Below are 18944 nucleotides of genomic sequence, written 5' to 3' on the forward strand. Positions count from 1 at the left end.
TAGGGTTCTGTTTGGTTGCAAATAGATCCAGGTGAGGAGTGCCCCATTGGGTGAAAATGCGGTTGAGAGTCCACTGATCCAGCTCCCACTCGTGGCACATTGTCCGTTGTTCTGCTTAGTGAGTCTGCGAGGACGTTGTCCGTTCCTGGGACGTACTCTGCACATAGGGAGATGTTGTGAAGAAGCAACCAGTTCCAGATTTTCTGCGATTCGTGAGACAGTGTCAGTGAACGGGTTCCGCCCTGCTTGTTTAGATAGTGCATTGTGGTGGTGTTGTCCGTTCGCACCATGACTACTGGAGAGTTTTTGATCCGTGGCAGGAAAGCCAGAAGAGCTAGGTAGACCCCATGTAAAGCTTCCGCTCGGATGGGGACCACCATCCCCTTATCCGGAGCTCTTGGAGAAATGCACCCCAACCTTCCAAGGACGCATCTGTTGTGATGATATGCGGAGAAGCTGGAAGCAAGAAAGGCAAGCCTTACGAAAGGTTGTGAGGGTGAGTCCACCACTGTGGAGCTTGGACCATGAGAGAGGTAATCCGGAAGACTTCGTCGAATGACCCTGTACATTGGATCCATTGAGCTGACAGCGCTTCTTGGAGAGGGCGCATGTGAAGACGAAAGTGTGGGACCAGCAGGATGCAGGAAGACATCATCACTAGCAGAGATTTGAAGAGGCGCACCGTGAGGGACTTTTTGGATTTTATGCGATTTGCTAAAGAGATGAGTCTTTTTTTGTCGCACCTCTGAAGGAAAAGCCTTTTTCTGGGTTGTGTCGAGAACAGCGCCCAGGAAAGTTATATGCTGTGAAGGTTGAAGGATAGACTTGCTCTGATTGAGAGTGAGACCCAAACGATTGAAAAGCTGAAGACAGGCGTCGGAGGATCTGAGTACATCTGCTCGAGAAGATGCTTTGACGAGCCAGTCGTCTAGATACGGGAAGACTTGGTGATGCTGCTGTCGGAGATGTGCGGCCACTGGGGACAGGCATTTCGTAAAAATGCGTGGCGCTGATTTTAGGCCGAAGGGCAGAACTCGAAATTGGTAGTGTCTGCCAGCCATGGCGAATCTCAGGAACTTCTTGTGGTTCCGGTGGATTGGGACGTGAAAATAGGTGTCCTGAAGGTATAATGACACCATGTAGTCGTTTGCATTGAGAAGTTGTAGCACCTCCTGAAGAGAAACCATGCGAAACAACTGTTTCTTTAGGTATTTGTTGTTATTTTTCAAGTCCAGTATAGGTCTCGATTTCTTCTCCTTTTTCCGCACAAGGAAAAAACGGAAATAGAATCCTTCCCACGTTGGCCAGGAGGAACTCTTTCTATAGCTCACTTCCGGAGCATTAGCGAGAGCTCCAAGAGTAGAAGATGTAAGTTCTTGTGAGGCATTGGACAAGGATGGGTTTGAGGAGGAATTTTGATGAACTCCAGCGAGTGGCCAAACGGGACTAGTTGTAGGACGCAGCGATCTGTTTTTATCTTTTTCCAATTGTGTAGGAAATGAGAAAATCTTCCTCCAATCCTGGATGGTGGAAAGGAAGTGTTGACCTGTGGCAGGGAATAGTCATTGTCGTCTAGCTGTCTCTTTTTGTCTGCCTCCCTTTCCTCGAAAGAAAGACTTATTGTAAGATGATTGTTGAGGCTGTTGACGCTGTTGATACTGTGGTCGGTATTGTTGATTCGAAGAGTAGGAGGAACGGTAGTGTTGAAAGTCTCCTCTCGCAGAAGATTGTCCCCTTTCTCTGGAGCCACGAAAAGGAGGGTTCTTAAACTGAAGGGTACCCAAAGCCCTGGCCGGATCAGTATCCTTTTTTAGTCCCTGAAGGGCGTCATCGATGTGAGTGCCAAAGAGAAGCTGGCTGTCATATGGCATGTCAAGGACTTTAGTTTGAATCTCTGGACGGAATGTAGTCGCCTTCAGCCAAGCTTGGCGTCTTAGCACCGCTGCACCCGCGAGTTGGCGAAAACCAGTAGACGCGATATCCATCGCACAATTGATGATTTCGTATGCTGAGCACTCACCCTCTAACAAGATCTTCTTAGCTTCTTCCTTTGACTCTTCTGGGAAGGATCCGAGATATGGGGCGATGTCAGCCCACATTTGTCGATTATAACGTCCCAACAGTGCCAAAGAGTTTGAAGCGCGCAATGTTAAAGCGGACATAGACGAGAAACGTTTCCCGAGGTTATCTAGCCGTCTTCCGTCTTTATCTGGAGGGGCGGTTAGTGTTGCAGACAGATTTTTTGATTTCCGCTGAGCGGCTTGTGTGATTACAAGTCAGGTTTGGGGTGGCCGGTCAGGCAAGCTGGAGCGGTGTCCGGGGCCCTGTATTTCTTGTCCTTTCTAGGTAACACCGGTGGCAGAGAAGAGTGGTTTTGCATAAATTTGACACCCTGGTCCCATATGTAGTCGATAATGGGTATAGACCTGACAGACTTTTTGAAAAGTTCTTTAAAGTCATAAAGGAAACAGTCCTGTTGATGAGAAGGCATGGGTATTTGGAAACGCTGTGCAGCTCTCTCAAGGATATTATGGAAACCCCTGATATCCTCAGGGGGTGAATCAGCCTTAGTGGGCACAGGGGATGCCGGAGCGGGAATTACATAATCATCATGTGTCGATTGGGAATCTTGAAGTTCCCCTTCTTCATGTTGCTCCTCCTCTTCATCCTCCGAGGATGGCGGAGGTCGTGAAGGGGAAGTGCCAGGCTGTAAAATCAAAGGTGAAGGCCGAGGTCCAGGCTGAGCGACCACTGGAGGAGGTGTAGGCGTAGCTGAAGTTGGGAACTTCTGTTTGTAATCAGATATCATGAATTGGAGGTCAGAAACCAGGGTCGCTGGTAGGCAAACCATAGGAGGTTGAGGAGGATGGTACTCTTCATGGTAGTCCACCTGGTTCTCTTGTTCTCGATCCTCATAATCAGAACTTTTGTGATATTTGACATTAAATTCAGATGGACTAGTAGCGGTCCTGAACATACTGCCCTCATCCGAGTCTTCCTCCTCCAGGAGGTGGACAGGTGGTAAAGGATGGACTCTGCTTGGAGAAGTCAATGCTGGTGTCAGCGTGCGTTTCGTAATTCTAAGATGTACATACGAACTTTGTAAGGTAGGCTCAGTCGTCGACGGTGAGACGTCGACAGATATCACAGGTGGTAGTGTCGACGATGATGTCACCGACGGAGTTGGCTTCGATGGTTGTGGCGTCGACGGTGGAATCGTCGACGATGCCGTCGTCGACGATTTCTGCGTCGACGGTGTCTTCATCGTCGTCGACGACGGGGTAGATGTCGACGTGGAAGCCTTCGTCGTCGACGTGGGTACGGTCGTCAACGGCGATTGTAGAGTCGTTGACGGTTTCGGCGTCAACAATGATTTCTTGATTTTCTATCGTCAACGAGATAGTCCTACCAGCCGTCAACGATGGAGTAGTCGATGTCGACGTAGAGAGGACAGAAGATGCCACAGAAGTAGATATTGTTGTAGTCGATGAGGTAACAGTCACAGTCGACGAGGTGGAGACAGGCTTTTTGAAGGTTGGAACAGTTTCTTCAGGAAAACCCTTCATAGGAACAGCTTTGGAATGTGCCTCTGAAGATTTCTTGTGTGTATACTTTTTTCAGGGGCTGCGTTGAAGGACCTGGAGAAGCCACCCTAGGTCTCTTTTGAGAGGAATGTGAGGTCCTAAAGGAACATTCACTCTCTTCAGAAGACACTGCTTGGTCTTTATCTTTAAGCCTCTGCAGCCAAATTAAGAGGCGTCCCACCCTGTCTTTGAGGGTTTTTGTAGAGAAGGTACGACATACCTTACAGTCCTTTGAAGAATGATCAGGGTAGACGCAATAGAGACAGTCCTTGTGTTGATCATCCACATGAAGTCTCTTTTTACCACAGGAAGTACAGGACCTAAAAAGTCCTTTTTTTAGGAGTGTCAAACATGAAGAACCTAAAATATTCCACACAGATTAAGACATTTTGAAGAAAAAACCTTGGAAATCCAGAAACTAAGGAAAACTGAGCAGAGCTCAGTGGAGACTCCCTTAGCACGACGTGTGGTAGAAAATCTGAGCGACCAGAGCTCCTTCCAGGAAGGTTCCAGAGGGTGGTGATAGCCGATTGGCTCTTCTCCAAACTTTGGTCCTTTTCACAAAAGGACATGGATATGTTACTAATGAGAGGCCTCTGGCCTACTACTATGTATATATGTCTATGAGACATTACTTTATTTATGTACCGGGGATTCCCATCCAGACGACGGGAAATGAGCAAGTGAATCTAAGAAAGATACCCTAATACTGGATAAATGAAGGATTCTGCAACTTTCAGTGCCTGTGACTAAGGAGCAAGAACACACCCAGTGCCTGCATAGAGGCACCTGAAATACAAAAGGATGCAACTAACAGAAGTTGGTGGTCTGTGGAAAAATATACATTTACATTTTGAGGTCGCCCAGTTTCCACTCCTTTTCTAATCATTAACATAGAACTTGAGGTATACACATTTCTTATTTCTTTTTAATTAATCTCAGGATAAGTTTTTATTTAAGTTAGTCTTGTCTGATCCAACAGAGATACATCTTACAGTTTTTGTAAAATACTGTGTTATTGGATGCATTGAGCGGTACAGGTCTGTTTTAACTGTAATATTATGCCCAAGTGTTTGAAAGAGTTTTGGCAGCTTACATTATATCTACACAAATGTGTGCAGGTTTATTCTATGACCATATTAGTACACTTTTGAAATAATTTGCTTTAGTAATTGTGTGCTTTATATTTTGAGCCTCCCATTCAAAAGTGTATGTGTGTAGGAAATTATGTTTGACTCTCAAACTCTTCCTGTAACAGATGAACCATTTTATTTTAGGGTTCCAGACGATCTCCATGCAAACCCCTATTAAGAGAAATAGGTTTGTTGAATAGAGCCTTTGACCATTGTCAAAATGTTTCTCACAGTGGAGTGGTGTGGCTCACTGGTTAGAGGCGGCAGACCCGGAAGCAGAGGACGGCCCGGGACCAGGGTTCAATTCCCGACGCGGCAGGGTCGTGAACCAGGGTCAGCGGACTCGATAATTCTCGCCTCTGTGCCTACTCTAACCAGGGGTTACACTCGGCAACTCTGGGCATTAGCTTGCCTCATCTCCACAACGGCCCCCCACAAACGCCGGGGATGCCTGGTTTCACCTTGGAGATACCCAGGAGGGAACATCTCACAGGGAAAGCCAGGACGGGTTCCCCAGCGGTCTATAGCGCCAGGACACCTCCGGGTAGCAGTGCGCTATACAAGACACACACATTTACATTACATTTACATTTATAAATCCAAATACACCATTGATGCTTTGCTAATTGGATAATTATGGTTCAAATTCAACATATCATTCAAGACTGACAAATTGTCATAAAGTAGTCTTCTACTCTGCCCTAACTTATAAAAATAATCAAGATTCCAATGAAACAGCCATGTACCTGATTTACTTTGAAATTGAATCAATGATGGATCCCATAGCACCGGCCCCCAACTAACTTGTATAAAGGGATGGGATGGGCCAAAAGGTGTACCCGTAGATACTGCCAGAGTTTGCAAAAATAACTCTAAAATGTACAACATGAATTAATAATGGGTCAAAGGGCATTCAACATATAAAATGCACTGAAGTACATATACAGCAGTAGTTTTATATAAAACATTCACAAATGCATTAAATTCCATTGCTCAATAACAGCCATCCTTCTTTAAATACGAGCACCAAGAAAGTGCTTCGTCCACATAGTTTAATATGTCACTTTATTAAAATAATTTTGGAAAACTCTATAACTTCCGTAAAGAGTTAACTACCTCGTAACACATCATTTTGCTCTAATGTTCACTTCTGGGCAGTTAGCAGATTCACCAATTCTCCCTTGAAACAGTCGGACTCACATGAGGGCACATCGTTTCTTACTATTTCTGCATATACCATACAAGATTTCATAGTGGGCTATGCGAAACGAACAACTGCAGCGTAATAAGAGGTTACCTTCTTCGGCCCAGTCAGTCCACTGCTGGAGATGCTTCCGAAGTCATCAAAGATGTCTGACACAGTTATTCTTCTGACACTTCTGTGAACCTACCAAGAGAAAATAGGTAATTGGAGTCTGTGTCCTGCAAGGATTTGTAATAGGCTAAATGACGTTGTAGGAATGAGAAGAAAATGTGAAAACAGTGTATAGGACTGAAAGTAAAAGTCTAGAAAAGTAGATAACGCGTCATCACTTGCGTCAAACGAAGGTAGAAGCAAGCAAATAACTTGTGTGGCAGTGAAGTGAGACAAATAAGATGTGAGTTCAGCAATATAAGAAACACACGGTAGGGGGACTGTTACTAAAACCCAAGTTATGAATGGTTCCCATGGTGCGTCTATCTGTGTCACTTCTAGTGTCTGTTAAGGCCAGAGGGAGTAGGCCAGGAGCTGCTGATCAGGGTCATATTGTAGAAGATTGTGCAGCAAAGCTGTGTGCGTGTGCAGAAAGGATGCACACGGAGTGATTTTTTATTACGGCCCAGTCATGCAAGGAATATTTACCAGAAACATGGACACAACCCCATCACGCATTTTCAGGTAACTCAGTATAGTGGAGTATTCTATTAAAACTAAAACTAATACGTTACTTAGTTACTTTTGATTTAAAAATAATACAATGAGAATGTAACTTCCTGCATATTGTTGAATATCTTCCTAGGCGCCTCACTTCATTGCGAACTTTTGAGTAGTAATGACAACTGAATAGTGCAAGGTGGCGCTCTGAGGTTTCAGCCGTGGAACTGTTCGAATCTGTATGGTCTATAGTCAGTAATAGTGAACCAGCGCCAGTGGCTGAGCCCATTAACGTCAGATCCTTACATTTTTACTGCACTTCACAGAGGACTAAGAGGACAGAGTATGGCCTAGCCCAAGCAAAATTCGAAAAATGAAACACGTCATAACCAAAGTAATGAACACCTCTAGAGAGGGGATCAATCAATCAGGATTCTTATAGAACACGACTAATCACCTGTTAGGGTCTCAAGGTGCTGGGGGGTGGGTGGGGTGTCTGCAGTTCAGTCGACGAGCCAGGTCTTGAGGTCCTTGTCACCCCCTGGTTAAACTGATAATATTCTGTAATTGCCTCCTGTAACAGTGTACAAAATGGTGCGTTCTCCAAGAGTATGGGATCTAGTCTCCATGTAGGGGTAAAGGTAGGGCAGGTGTAGGACGGATGTGCATCACCAGTGGATTATGGTCAGATATGGTACGCCCTAAGTACTCTGTATGCGTAATAATAGTTGGGCCCAGTCCACTTGAGATTACAAATATATCTAATCTAGTGTGTAATTTATATAAATGAGAGTAGTACGAATAATCTCATTCGTTACCATGTTGTAGTCTCCAGATATCTCACATATCCCACCCCTCCAACCATTCCCGTATCCCTTGGTCACCTTGGCTACTGGAGTGTCATTGAGCCGAGATGTTGACCTGTAAAATTTAAGATCGGCCACAGAATTAATATCCCTCCAAGCAGGATACAGGAAGTGACAAAAAGAGAAAGTTGTGCCGACAAATGATCGGGGAGTGGACTTGTTCAGAATTCGGTGCATATAAGCTTCCCAGAAGGATCATCTTGCCCAGGATTCTACCTTGTAACAAGACATATCTGCCTTCTGGGTCAACACGGACAGTACTTACGTCAGTGGGTGTCATAGGCATCCGCAAAAATGTTTCCGGGGGGGTTGGGGGGCACATTTTTAACTTCATCACCATCCCCCTTGCACCCTTCTCTCCTCTGCTTTGCACCCTTTTCCCCCTCACCCTTGCACCCTTCCCCCCCTCGCACCATTCTCCCCCTCCCCCTTGTATCCAACTCCAATTCCGCCTTGCACCCTTTTCTACCTTGCCCAATTCTCCCCTCTGCCTTCCACCCTTCTCCCCTCTGCCTTGCACTATCTCCCCTCTGCCGTGCATCATTCTCCCCTCTGCCTTGCATCATTCTCCCCTCTGCCTTGCACCCTTCTCCCCCTCTGCCTTGCACCCTTCTCCCCCTCGCACTCTTCTCCCCTCCGCCTTGCACCCTTCTCCCCCTCCGCCTTGCACCCTTCTTCCCCTCCGCCTTGCACCCTTCTCCCCCTCCCCCTCGCACCCTTCTTCCCTTCTACCTTGCACCCTTTTCTGCCTTGCACCCTTCTCCCCCTCTGCCTTGCACCCTTCTCCCCTCTGCCTTGCACCCTTCTCCCCATCTGCCTTGCACCCTTCTCCCCCTCTGCCTTGCACCCTTCTCCCCCTTTCACCCTTCTCCCCCTCCGCCTTGCACACTTCTCCCCCTGGAATCCATATCCCCTCCCCCTTGCACCCTTCTCCCCCCCCTCCGCCTTGTACCCTTTTCGACCTTGCACCATTCTCCCCTCTGCCTTGCACCCTACTCACCTCTACCTTGCACCCTTCTCTCCTCTGCCTTGCATCCTTCTCCCCTCTGCCTGGCACCCTTCTCCCCCTCCCAGTTGCAAGCTTCTCCCCCTCCGACTTGCACCCTTCTCTACCTTGTACCCTTCTCCCCTTTGCCTTGCACCCTTCTCCTCTCTGCCTTGAACCCTTCTCCCCCTTCCCCTTGCACCCATATCCCCCTCCCCCTTGTACCCTTCTCCCCTCCCCCTTGTACCCTTCTCCACCTCCGCAATGCACCCTTTTCTACCTTGCACAATTCTCCCCTCTGCCTTGCACCCATGTCACCTCTGCCTTGCACCCTTCTCCCCTCTGCCTTGCACCCTTCTCCTCTCTGCCTTGCACCCTACTCGCCCTCTGCCTTGCACCCTTCTTGCCCTCTGCCTTGCACTCTTCTTGCCCTCCCACTTGCACCCTTCTCGCCCTTCCCCTTGCACCCATATCCCCCTCCCACTTGCAGCCTTCTCCCCCTCCCCTTGTACCCTTCTCTACCTCCGCCTTGCATCCTTTTCTACCTTGCACCATTCTCCCCTCCGCCTTGCACCCTTCTCCCCTCTGCCTTGCACCCTTCTCCCCTCTGCGTTGCACCCTTCTCCTCTCTGCCTTGCAACCTTTTCTAACTTGCACCATTCTCCCCTCTGCCTTGAACCCTTCTCCCCCTTCCCCTTGCACCCATCTCCCCCTCCCCCTTGAATCCATATCCCCCTCCCCCTTGCACCATTCTCCCCCTCCCCCTCCGCCTTGCACCCTTTTCGACCTTGCACCATTCTCCCTTCTGCCTTGCACCCTTCTCCCCTCTGCCTTGCACCCTTCTCCCCTCTGCCGTGCACCCTTCTCCTCTCTGCCTTGCACCCTTCTCCCCCTCCCAGTTGCACCCTTCTCCCCCTCCGACGTGCACCCTTCTCTACCTTGCACCCTTCTCCCCTCTGCCTTGCACCCGTCTCCGCTCTGCCTTGCACCCTTCTCTGCCTTGAACCCTTCTCCCCCTTCCCCTTGCACCCATCTCCCCCTTGTACCCTTCTCCCCCTCCCCCTTGTACACTTCTCCACCTCCGCAATGAACCCTTTTCTACCTTGCACCATTCTCCCCTCAGCCTTGCACCCTTCTCACCTCTGCCTTGCACCCTTTTCCCCTCTGCCTTGCACCCTACTCGCCCTCTGCCCTGCACCCTTCTCGCCCTCTGCCTTGCACTCTTCTCGCCCTCCCACTTGCACCCTTCTCCCCTCTGCCTTGCACCCTTCTTGCCCTCCCCCTTGCACCCTTCTCGCCCTTCCCCTTGCATCCATATCCCCCTACCACTTGCAGCCTTCTCCCCCTCCCCCTTGTACCCTTCTCCACCTCTGCATTGCACCCTTTTCTACCTTGCACCATTCTCCCCTCCGCCTTGCACCCTTCTCCCCTCTGCCTTGCACCCTTCTCCTCTCTGCCTTGCAACCTTTTCTAACTTGCACCATTCTCCCCTCTGCCTTGCACCCTTCTCCCCCTCCCTGTTACACCCTTTTCTACCTTGCACCCTTCTCCTTTCTGCCTTGCACCCTTCTACCCTCTGTCTTGCACCCTTTTCCTCTCTCCTTGCACCCTTCTCTTCTCCACCTTGCACCCTTCTCCCCTCCGCCTTGTACCCTTCTCCACTCGCCTTGCACCCTTCTCCCCTCTAACTTGCACCCTTCTCTCCTCAAACTTGCACCCTTTTCTCTTCCGCCTTGCACCCTTCTCTCCTAACTTGCACCCTTCTCCCCTCCGCCTTGCACCCTTCTCCCCTCCGCCTTGCACCCTTCTCCCCTCCGCCTTGCACCCTTCTCCCATCCACCTTGCACCATTCTCCCCTCCGCCTTACAACCTTCTCCCCTCTGCCTTGCACCCTTCTCGCCCTCTGCCTTGCACCCTTCTCCCCCTCCCCCTTGCACCCTGCTCCACGTCCGCCTTGCACCCTTCTCCCCCTTGCACTATTCTACCCTCTGCCTTGCACCCTTCTCCCGTCCGCCTTGCACCCTTCTCTACCTTGCACCCTTCTCCCCTCTGCCTTGCACCCTTCTCCTCTCTGACTTGCACCCTTCTCCTCTCTGCATTGCACCCTTCTCCTCTCTGCCTTGCACCCTTCTCCCCCTCCCCCTTGTACACTTCTCCCCCTCCGACTTGCACCATTCTCTACCTTGCATCCTTCTCACCCTCTACCTTGGACCCTTCTCCCCCTCCCCCTTGTACCCTGCTCCACCTCCGCCTTGCACCCTTTTCTACCTTGCACCATTCTCCCCTCAGCCTTGCACCCTTCTCACCTCTGCATTGCACCCTTCTCTCCTCTGCCTTGCACCCTTCTCCTCTCTGCCTTGCACCCTACTCGCCCTCTGCCTTGCACCCTTCTCGCCCTCTGCCTTGCACTCTTCTCGCCCTCCCACTTGCACCCTTCTCCCCTCTGCCTTGCACCCTTCTCGCCCTGCCCCTTGCACCCTTCTCGCCTTTCCCCTTGCACCCATATCCCCCTCCCACTTACAGCCTTTTCCGCCTCCCCTTGTACCTTTTTCCACCTCCGCCTTGCACCTTTTTCTACCTTGCACGATTCTCCCCTCCGCCTTGCACCCTTCTCCTCTCTGCCTTGCAACCTTTTCTAACTTGCACCATTCTCCCCTCTGCCTTGCACCCTTCTCCCCCTCCCTGTTGCACCCTTTTCTACCTTGCACCCTTCTCCTTTCTGCCTTGCACCCTTCTCCCCTCCGCCTTGTACCCTTCTCCCCTCCGCCTTGCACCCTTCTCCCCGCTAACTTGCACCCTTCTCCCCTCTAACTTGCACCCTTTTCTCTTCCGCCTTGCACCCTTCTCTCCTCTAACTTGCACCCTTCTCCCCTCTGCCTTGCACCCTTCTCCCCTCTGCCTTGCACCCTTCTCCCCTCCGCCTTGCACCCTTCTCCCCTCCACCTTGCACCCTTCTCCCCTCTGCCTTGCACCCTTCTCCCCTCCGCCTTGCACCCTTCTCTACCTTCCACCCTTCTCCTCTCTGCCTTGCACCCTTCTCCTCATTGCATTGCACCCTTCTCCTCTCTGCCTTGCACCATTCTACCCCTCCCCCTTGTACACTTCTCCCCCTCCGACTTCCACCCTTCTGTACCTTGCACCCTTCTCGCCCTCTGCCTTGCACCCTTCTCCCCCTCCCCCTTGTACCCTTCTCCACCTCCACCTTGCACCCTTTTCTACCTTGCACCATTCTCCCCTCTGCCTTGCACCCTTCTCCCCTCTGCCTTGCACCCTTCTCCCCATCTGCCTTGCACCCTTCTCCCCCTCTGCCTTGCACCCTTCTCACCCTTTAGGCTGGGATTCAACCCAAGAACCACCATGTCGGAAGGATATTAGGAGCAGGGGCATCAGCCTAAAAAAACATGTTTTATTTCTGAAGAATTATATTTTCGCATTTGGGACACTGTAACTATATGGAAACCACAACCATTTACGTCAATAAGCTAAACTAGCCTTGAGAAAGCCCCGGCGCAAATCGCCAAGAGGGGGCGAAACACGTGTCGGCTGTCCTTGTCCTATGAATAAAAATAAAGAAACTTCACTGCAATTAAAATGTCTCTGTCCTTCATACCACGATCTGGAAAGAATGGATATTAATCTTGAAAAACTGATGTGAATTTCTGTGGAGAACACACTTACCACTTTTCAAAACTGTCCCCTCTGCCTTGCACCCTTCTCCCCTCCGCCTTGCACCCTTCTCCCCTCCGCCTTGCACCCTTCTCCCCCTCCGCCTTGCACCCTTCTCCCTCTCCGCCTTGCACCCTTCTCTACCTTGCACCCTTCTCCCCTCTGCCTTACACCCTCCTCCCCTCTGCCTTGCACCCTTCTCCTCTCTACCTTTCACCGTTCACCTCTCTGCCTTGCACCCTTCTCCCCTCTGCCTTGCACCCTTCTCGGCCACCACCTTGCACCCTTCCCATCCAATGGAAGGGGCTGCCACCTCGAACAATGGCACCATTTCAAAAGCATGATGGACTAGGGCCGGCCCTGACTGGGCTCACACCTGACGCACTGGCGATCCAGGGGAGGGCAAGAGCCCCCACTTGCCCCTCCCTGCGGACGCCCATGGTGGGTGTACTTGCCCTCATTCATAATAGTGTGGCCCTTGAAACGGTAGAGTATGTGGTGGTATAAATCTGGCCCCGCCACCTACGCCTGAATCTAACACTTTCATCTGATGCGTTTCCTGCGACATCGGACCGACTTCCAAGAGGCGGCCTTGCAGATTTCTGCAATAGGAACATTACGGAGCAAAGCCGTCGTGGCAGCTTTGCCCCTGGTGGAATGAGCCTTAGGTTTACCTCCTAAGGTCTTATTAGCTTTCTGGTAACACAGTTGTATGCAGGACACAATCCACCTAGAGATGGACTGCTTAGAGGTCGCAAGACCCGTCCTGACTGATCCATAATTGATGAACAATTGGTCTGACCTATGAATATCTTTGGTCTTATCCAGATAAAATTTCAACACCCTCCTAACATCCAGGGAATGTAAGGACCTTTCCGCTGGAGATGAAGGATTCTGAAAAAACGTAGGCAAAGTTATAGTCTGGTTGACATGAAAATCAGAAATAACCTTGGGAAGAAATTTAGGGTGAGTAGGCATAACAACCTTAGCAGCATGAAATACAGTATAAGGTTCTTGGCAACACAACGCCTGAATTTCACTCACCCTGCGGGCCGATGTAATGGCCACGAGGAACGCCGCCTTCCAGGACAGGTGCTGCAACGAAGCCTTATGAATAGGTTCAAAAGGCGCCTTCATCAATCTGGACAGCACCACATTCAATTCCCATGAAGGCGAAGGAAGCCTGACAGGAGGGAACACTTTCTTCAAGCCTTCCAAAAAGTCTTTGATCACAGGGATCTGGAAGAAGGAAGTCTGTGAAAGGCTTTTCCTGTAGGCAGTCAATGCAGCGAGATGAACCTTAATGGAATGAACATTAAGGCCAGACCGCGCCAAATGTAGAAGGTAAGGAAGCATGACATCTTCCTTGCACGTCGTTGGGTCAAAGTTCTTGGACGCACACCAGATACAAAACCTCTTCCACTTGTAAGCATAGGATGTTCGAGTGGAAGGTCGCTTAGACTCCTTCAGTATGTCTATGCAATCTTCGGGCAGATTCAAATGGCCATATTGCACTATCTCAGGAGCCATGCCGCCAAACTCTAAGACGAGAGTTTGGGGTGCAACATCTGCCCCCCGAACTTCGTGAGAAGTTCCGGCCTGCACGGCAGCCGTATGTGAGGAAGGAGAGACCGGTGAAGCAGGTCCGTGAACCACCACTGCCTGGGCCATTCCGGGGCAATCAGGATCATCCGTGCCCTGGACTGGGACAGCTTGATGAGCACCGTTGGAATCAGGGGAATGGGTGGAAAAGCGTACACAAAGCTGTTCGACCAGTAGATCCATAGCGCATTCCCCAGCGTCCCTTGCTGATAGTACCTGGAGGCGAAGTCTCGGCATTTGCTGTTTTCGGCGGTGGCGAACAGATCTACGTCTGGAGTCCCCCACCTTTCGAAGACTTCTCCTAGTACTTCGTCTTTTATGACCCATGCGTGGTTTTCCTGAACCAGTCTGCTCAATGCGTCTGCCTGAACATTCTGCACACCTGGTAGATGGGTAGCCGTTATCGTCAGTCCTCTGGCCAGAAGCCAGTGCCAGATCGTCTGCGCCTCCTGAGACAGGGTGCGCGATCTCAAGCCCCCCTGCTTGTTGAGGTAATACATCGTGGTTGTATTGTCCTTCTGTACAAGCAGAGAGTTGGTCTGGAAGGACGGATGAAAGGCCTTCAGTGCCAAGTGAACAGCTCCGAGTTCCAGGAAATTGATGTGATACGTGGACTCCATCGGAGACCACGTTCCCTGACTCTGTAAGTCTCCCGAATGCGCTCCCCAGCCGTGGAGAGAGGCATCCGTCACGATCGTCTGAGTAGGAATGTCCTTGTGGAAGGGAACCCCTCTGAGGAGATTCTCCGCTGAACACCACCACTTCAGAGACTGAAGAGCATGCAGCGACAGTCGTATCTTGTCGTCCCAGGATCCTTTCCTCTGGTCCCACTGGTCCTCCAAGCACTCCTGCAGAGGTCTCATGTGTAGCCGTGCATGAGGAGTGAGGAAGATACAAGAGGCCCTCGACCCCAGTAGCGAAGACACCGCCCTCACTGTTGTAGATGGAGTGGTCATAAGAGCCTGAGCCTTCCGAAGGATCGATCGCCGTCGCTCCTCCGAAGGAGACACGCTTGCTGACAGCGTATTGATGGTGGCTCCCAAGTACTGAATGCACTGGACCGGGATCGGGACAGACTTGGACATGTTGATGTGCAACCCCAACTTGTTCAGGAGAACGCACGTCTTCTGGAAGTGTGCTTGAGCTTCTGAGAAGGAGGAGGCCTTGATCAACCAATCGTCCAGGTACGGGTAGACAAACACCTTGTTCTTCTTTAGGTGTGCCGCTACCACTGCCATACACTTCGAGAATGTTCTGAGCGCAGATTTTAGCCCAAATGGCAGCACTGTGTACTGATAATAATTGGTGCCGACTTGAAATCGCAGAAACTTCCTGTGTTTGCATGTAATGGGCACATGGAAGTATGCATCCTGTAGGTCTATTGCACAAAGCCAGTCTCCCTGTTGCAACTAAGGATAAATCTGATGCAACGACAGCATGCAAAACTTTTCTCTGCGAATCCACTTGTTTGCCTGCCGCAAATCCAGAATGGGCCTGAACTCGTTCTTGCTCTTCTTGCGAACCAGGAAGAACCGGGAGTACAGACCTCTTCCACTTTGAGACAGAGGTACGTCTTCTATCGCCCTGTTCCTTAACAGGATATCGGCCTCCGCCTAGAGCTCGCGCAGTTGATACTGTGAGCTGACCGGAGGGATCGCTGGAGGCGGGCTGATGAACCGAAGACTGTATCCAATGCAAACAATATTCAGCACCCACTTGTCCTGAGTAATTTTTCTCCACTCTGCCAGAAAAAATTGAACGCTTCCCCCCACCGGAGCGGGTAACGATGAAGGGGAATTAACCGCTCAGGGTCGAGACCCGGCCGGGCCCTTGTTCGCGGTAGAGGACTACTGTCCCCCTCTACCCTTTTGCCGTTTCTGGAAGGGTCTACTGAACTGCTGCTGTTGTTGCTGCTGCTGTCCCGAGGACTGCCCCCTTCCTCTTCCTTGTGCACCGTACCGTCTTTGGAACGGCCGGTAGGACTTCTTCTCTTTGGGCTTCTCCAAGCCCACAGCCGTAAGGGTCTCCGCCTCCGCCTTCATGCGGGCCATCTCATCATCTGCGTGTTTTCCGAACAAGGTTTCCCCGGAAAAAGGCAGATTGGCCACCCGCTGCTGGGGCTCCGGCTTGAGTGACGTGAGCCGGAGCCAGGCATGTCGCCGCTGATTGATTCCATGGCAGTAACCATGGGCAGCCAACAGGGAGGCATCCGCAGCCGCGCTGATGACCTGATTTGACACCAGCATCCCTTCCTTGAGGATCTCTTGGAAGTCCTCCCTCTTGTCTCTTGGTAGCAGTTCCATGAACTGTTGCAGGGAGTCCCACAGCGCCCGGTCATAACGTCCCAGCAGAGTTGTTTTGCTGGATGCCTTCATGGCTGTGGAAGCAGTCCCACACACCTTCCCTCCAGCCGAGTCGATCCATCGACTTTCTTTATCTGGCGGCACGGTGGATGACGGGGAGGTAGAGTGTAATTTCCTGGCCGCCGTCACTATCACCGAATCCGGTACCGGATCTACTCTCAGAAAGGCAGGGTCCGAATCCGGGGCCCTGTACTTCTTTAGAAGTCGGGAGGGAGCGGCCTTCACCACCGCTGGTGTGAGGAACAGCTCCTCTGCAGGCTCCACCAATCCAGGTACTAGTGGTAGAAGAGGGCGAGACAATTACTTCTTGTGAAGCGTTTCGAATATCACGGACGTCGTAGGTGTTGGAGCCGTCACCGTAATACCCAACTTCGCAGCCCCCTCAGGAGAACCTCCTGGAATGTGGCAATGTCATCCACCGGAGACACCCTGGTCCCAGGGGAGTCCGATAATGTCGGCGAGTAGGAATGGGTCCTGGAGGAGTCCGTGCGGGACTAGACCCCCGCCTCCTATGGCGACGCTTTGATCTGGTGGAGGATCTATGACGACTCCTCGATCTTCCTCTCCGTCCGGAGCGTGATCGTGACCTCCTCGGCCTAGGGCGATCAACCGGTTCCACCGGAGCGGGTGACTTGGGCTTATCCGGGGCCTTCGGTTTAGGCGTACCCTTGGGAGGCGTCGGAAGAATAGGCAATGAAGTCGACCTCGGGGTATTGGAGGCGGCTTCTCTGGCAACCCAGGTCCAGGTTGCGGTGGAGGCAGCGGAGGGGGAGTAGGATTCCTCGGAAGGGGACCCCTCGGCAATGGAGGAGGGGGAGTCACCTTCCCCGACGGGGTATACACCTCGGAATACACCAAGCCCGGTGAACCTCCTTCTCTACCAGACTGGGGCGTTGGCGAACCTCCCACGGCGTCAGGCCTCCTTCCACCTCTCTTCGACGTCGAAGAACGGCGACCAGACGGCAAGCGTCGGCCCCGTGACGTCGAGCGTCTCCTCCTCGGCGTCGAACGCCTTCGCCTCGACGGCGACCTCGTCCGCCTCGACGGCAACCTTCTGCGCCTCGACGGCGATCTTCTGTGCCTCGACGGCGATCTACTCCTCGACGGCGATTTGCGCCTCGACGGCGACCTGCGCCTCGACGGCGGCCTGCGCCTCGACGGCGACCTGTGCCTCGACGGCGACCTGTGCCTCGACGGCGACCTGTGCCTTGATGGCGACCTTGACGACGAGGATCTTCTCAACGATGATCGTCTCCTCTTCGCCGACGGCGAACGGCGGTATCGCCTCAACGGCGAGCGCCGACGCCTGGCCTGTCGACGTCGATCGCTCGACGCCGACGACGATGAAATAGTTACCGGGGACTTCGATGGTCTTGTAACATCCCTCGACGCCGAGCGTCGACGTCGTTTCGACTTCGACGATGGAGAACAGACCGTAGTCATCCCTCTCAACGCCGTAGTGGGCGCAATCGACCCAGGCTGAGAATGGTGGCGTTTGCTGGCCTTCCTGCCCCTGGGGAGCCCCCCAGAAGCCTCAGCATGGGCAGATGAAGCCCCTCCAGACCCATCTTGTGCCTTCATTCTTCTTTCTTCGAGACCCTGAAGTCTGATCTTCTTTCTGTCCTTCAGGGTCCTGCCAGAGAAGCCTTGACAGATCACACACTCCTCTGGGACATGGGAAGAAGGAAGGCAGAGGATACACACCTCATGGGGATCTGATTTGGCCTTCTTCCTGGAGCACTCCGGGCATTTATCGAATAATGCAGGCATTTTCGACGAAAAACAGAGTGCAAGACAACGGAGAAAGGCACCAAAGTACAATAAAGTACTTAACTTTGAGAAAAGTAGTGAAAAATCACCAAAAACCCTTAAAAAGGGAGAGCTCAATGCTCCAGGGTCCTGCTTGCAGGAGCCGGAAAAAAGAACTGAAAGTAAAAGGGACCTGCAGTGCATTCTGGGATACTGTGAAGTTCTGGAAAGTTCTCTTAAAGGCACAGTATCCTGTTTTGAGCATCATAATGGCAGCCTATGGGGCTTGTCCGTCCAGGTCTTCCTCTCTATCATTCCAGAGGGTTTTTGCTGCTAAGCCAAGGGAAATCTGGACAGGCTTTGCTGTTTGTGGATTTTTGGTGGAATTTCTAGTTGAAGTACTGGACAGTGTAGCCTGGTTATAGGCTGCATTATATGTCTTTAAATTCTCTCTTAAGTGTCTGTGCAGTTCTGCATTTTTTTGACACTTTAAGAGATTATTTTTGATTGCTCCGGGGTCCACGCACATGGGCGGGACTATTCACTAGATTATGACTATACACAGAGATCCCCTACTACAGAATCTGAGTTCCAACCAAGCCTCTGGGACCAGGCACCCGGCAATCAAGGCCACCCCACTCAGTTCCAAGTAAATGTGGCTGTCCCCTGTCCCTCTGTGCCTCTAGGAGTCTCCCCCACAGCTAATGCACATTCCAGGCCTGCAGCTGTGGCTCTGCCCGTTCCTGGGCCAGGGGTCAACCATATATCCTACCGCTGGGGCTCATGCAGTAGTTCCTCTGGGGGCCCATCCAGTTGGATCCCAACCTAGTGCGCCTACCTTGCAGGGCTGCACCACCGTGTAGACCAGGGGTACTCATAGTACGGCCCGCGGGCCGCTGGCGGCTCGGCAAGCCTTCCCTGGTGGCCCACGGACCTTTCAGAGATCGTACCAGAGTTTTTGATTTTTTTAAAAGGCTGTCTGCAAACAGAGCTCGACTCAGAGACTCTGCTGCCTGTGGGGGCCGGGCGATTTCCGCCGTAGTCCGAGTGGGGCTGCAGGGGCGCTGAGAGGTGAAAATAGCCTCATTAACATTCTAATGGTCTTTTAAAGACCTGTGAAATCCTTTGGTGCGGCTGTGTG

The 18944-nt window shown here is 51.6% G+C and overlaps 1 protein-coding gene across 1 annotated transcript in view; it reads right to left on the reverse strand.

The window, feature by feature from the left end:
* RGS22 (regulator of G protein signaling 22) overlaps positions 1-18944 on the reverse strand; it is a 1820811-nt gene that overhangs the window by 113879 nt on the left and 1687988 nt on the right. The window contains exon 25 of the mRNA XM_086966055.1: positions 6015-6104. Coding sequence (XP_086822181.1) covers positions 6015-6104 — 90 coding nt within the window. The remainder of the gene's footprint in view (positions 1-6014; positions 6105-18944) is intronic.

Source organism: Lissotriton vulgaris, chromosome 4_1, assembly GCF_964263255.1.
Source record: "Lissotriton vulgaris chromosome 4_1, aLisVul1.2, whole genome shotgun sequence".
Lineage (NCBI taxonomy): Eukaryota > Metazoa > Chordata > Amphibia > Caudata > Salamandridae > Lissotriton > Lissotriton vulgaris.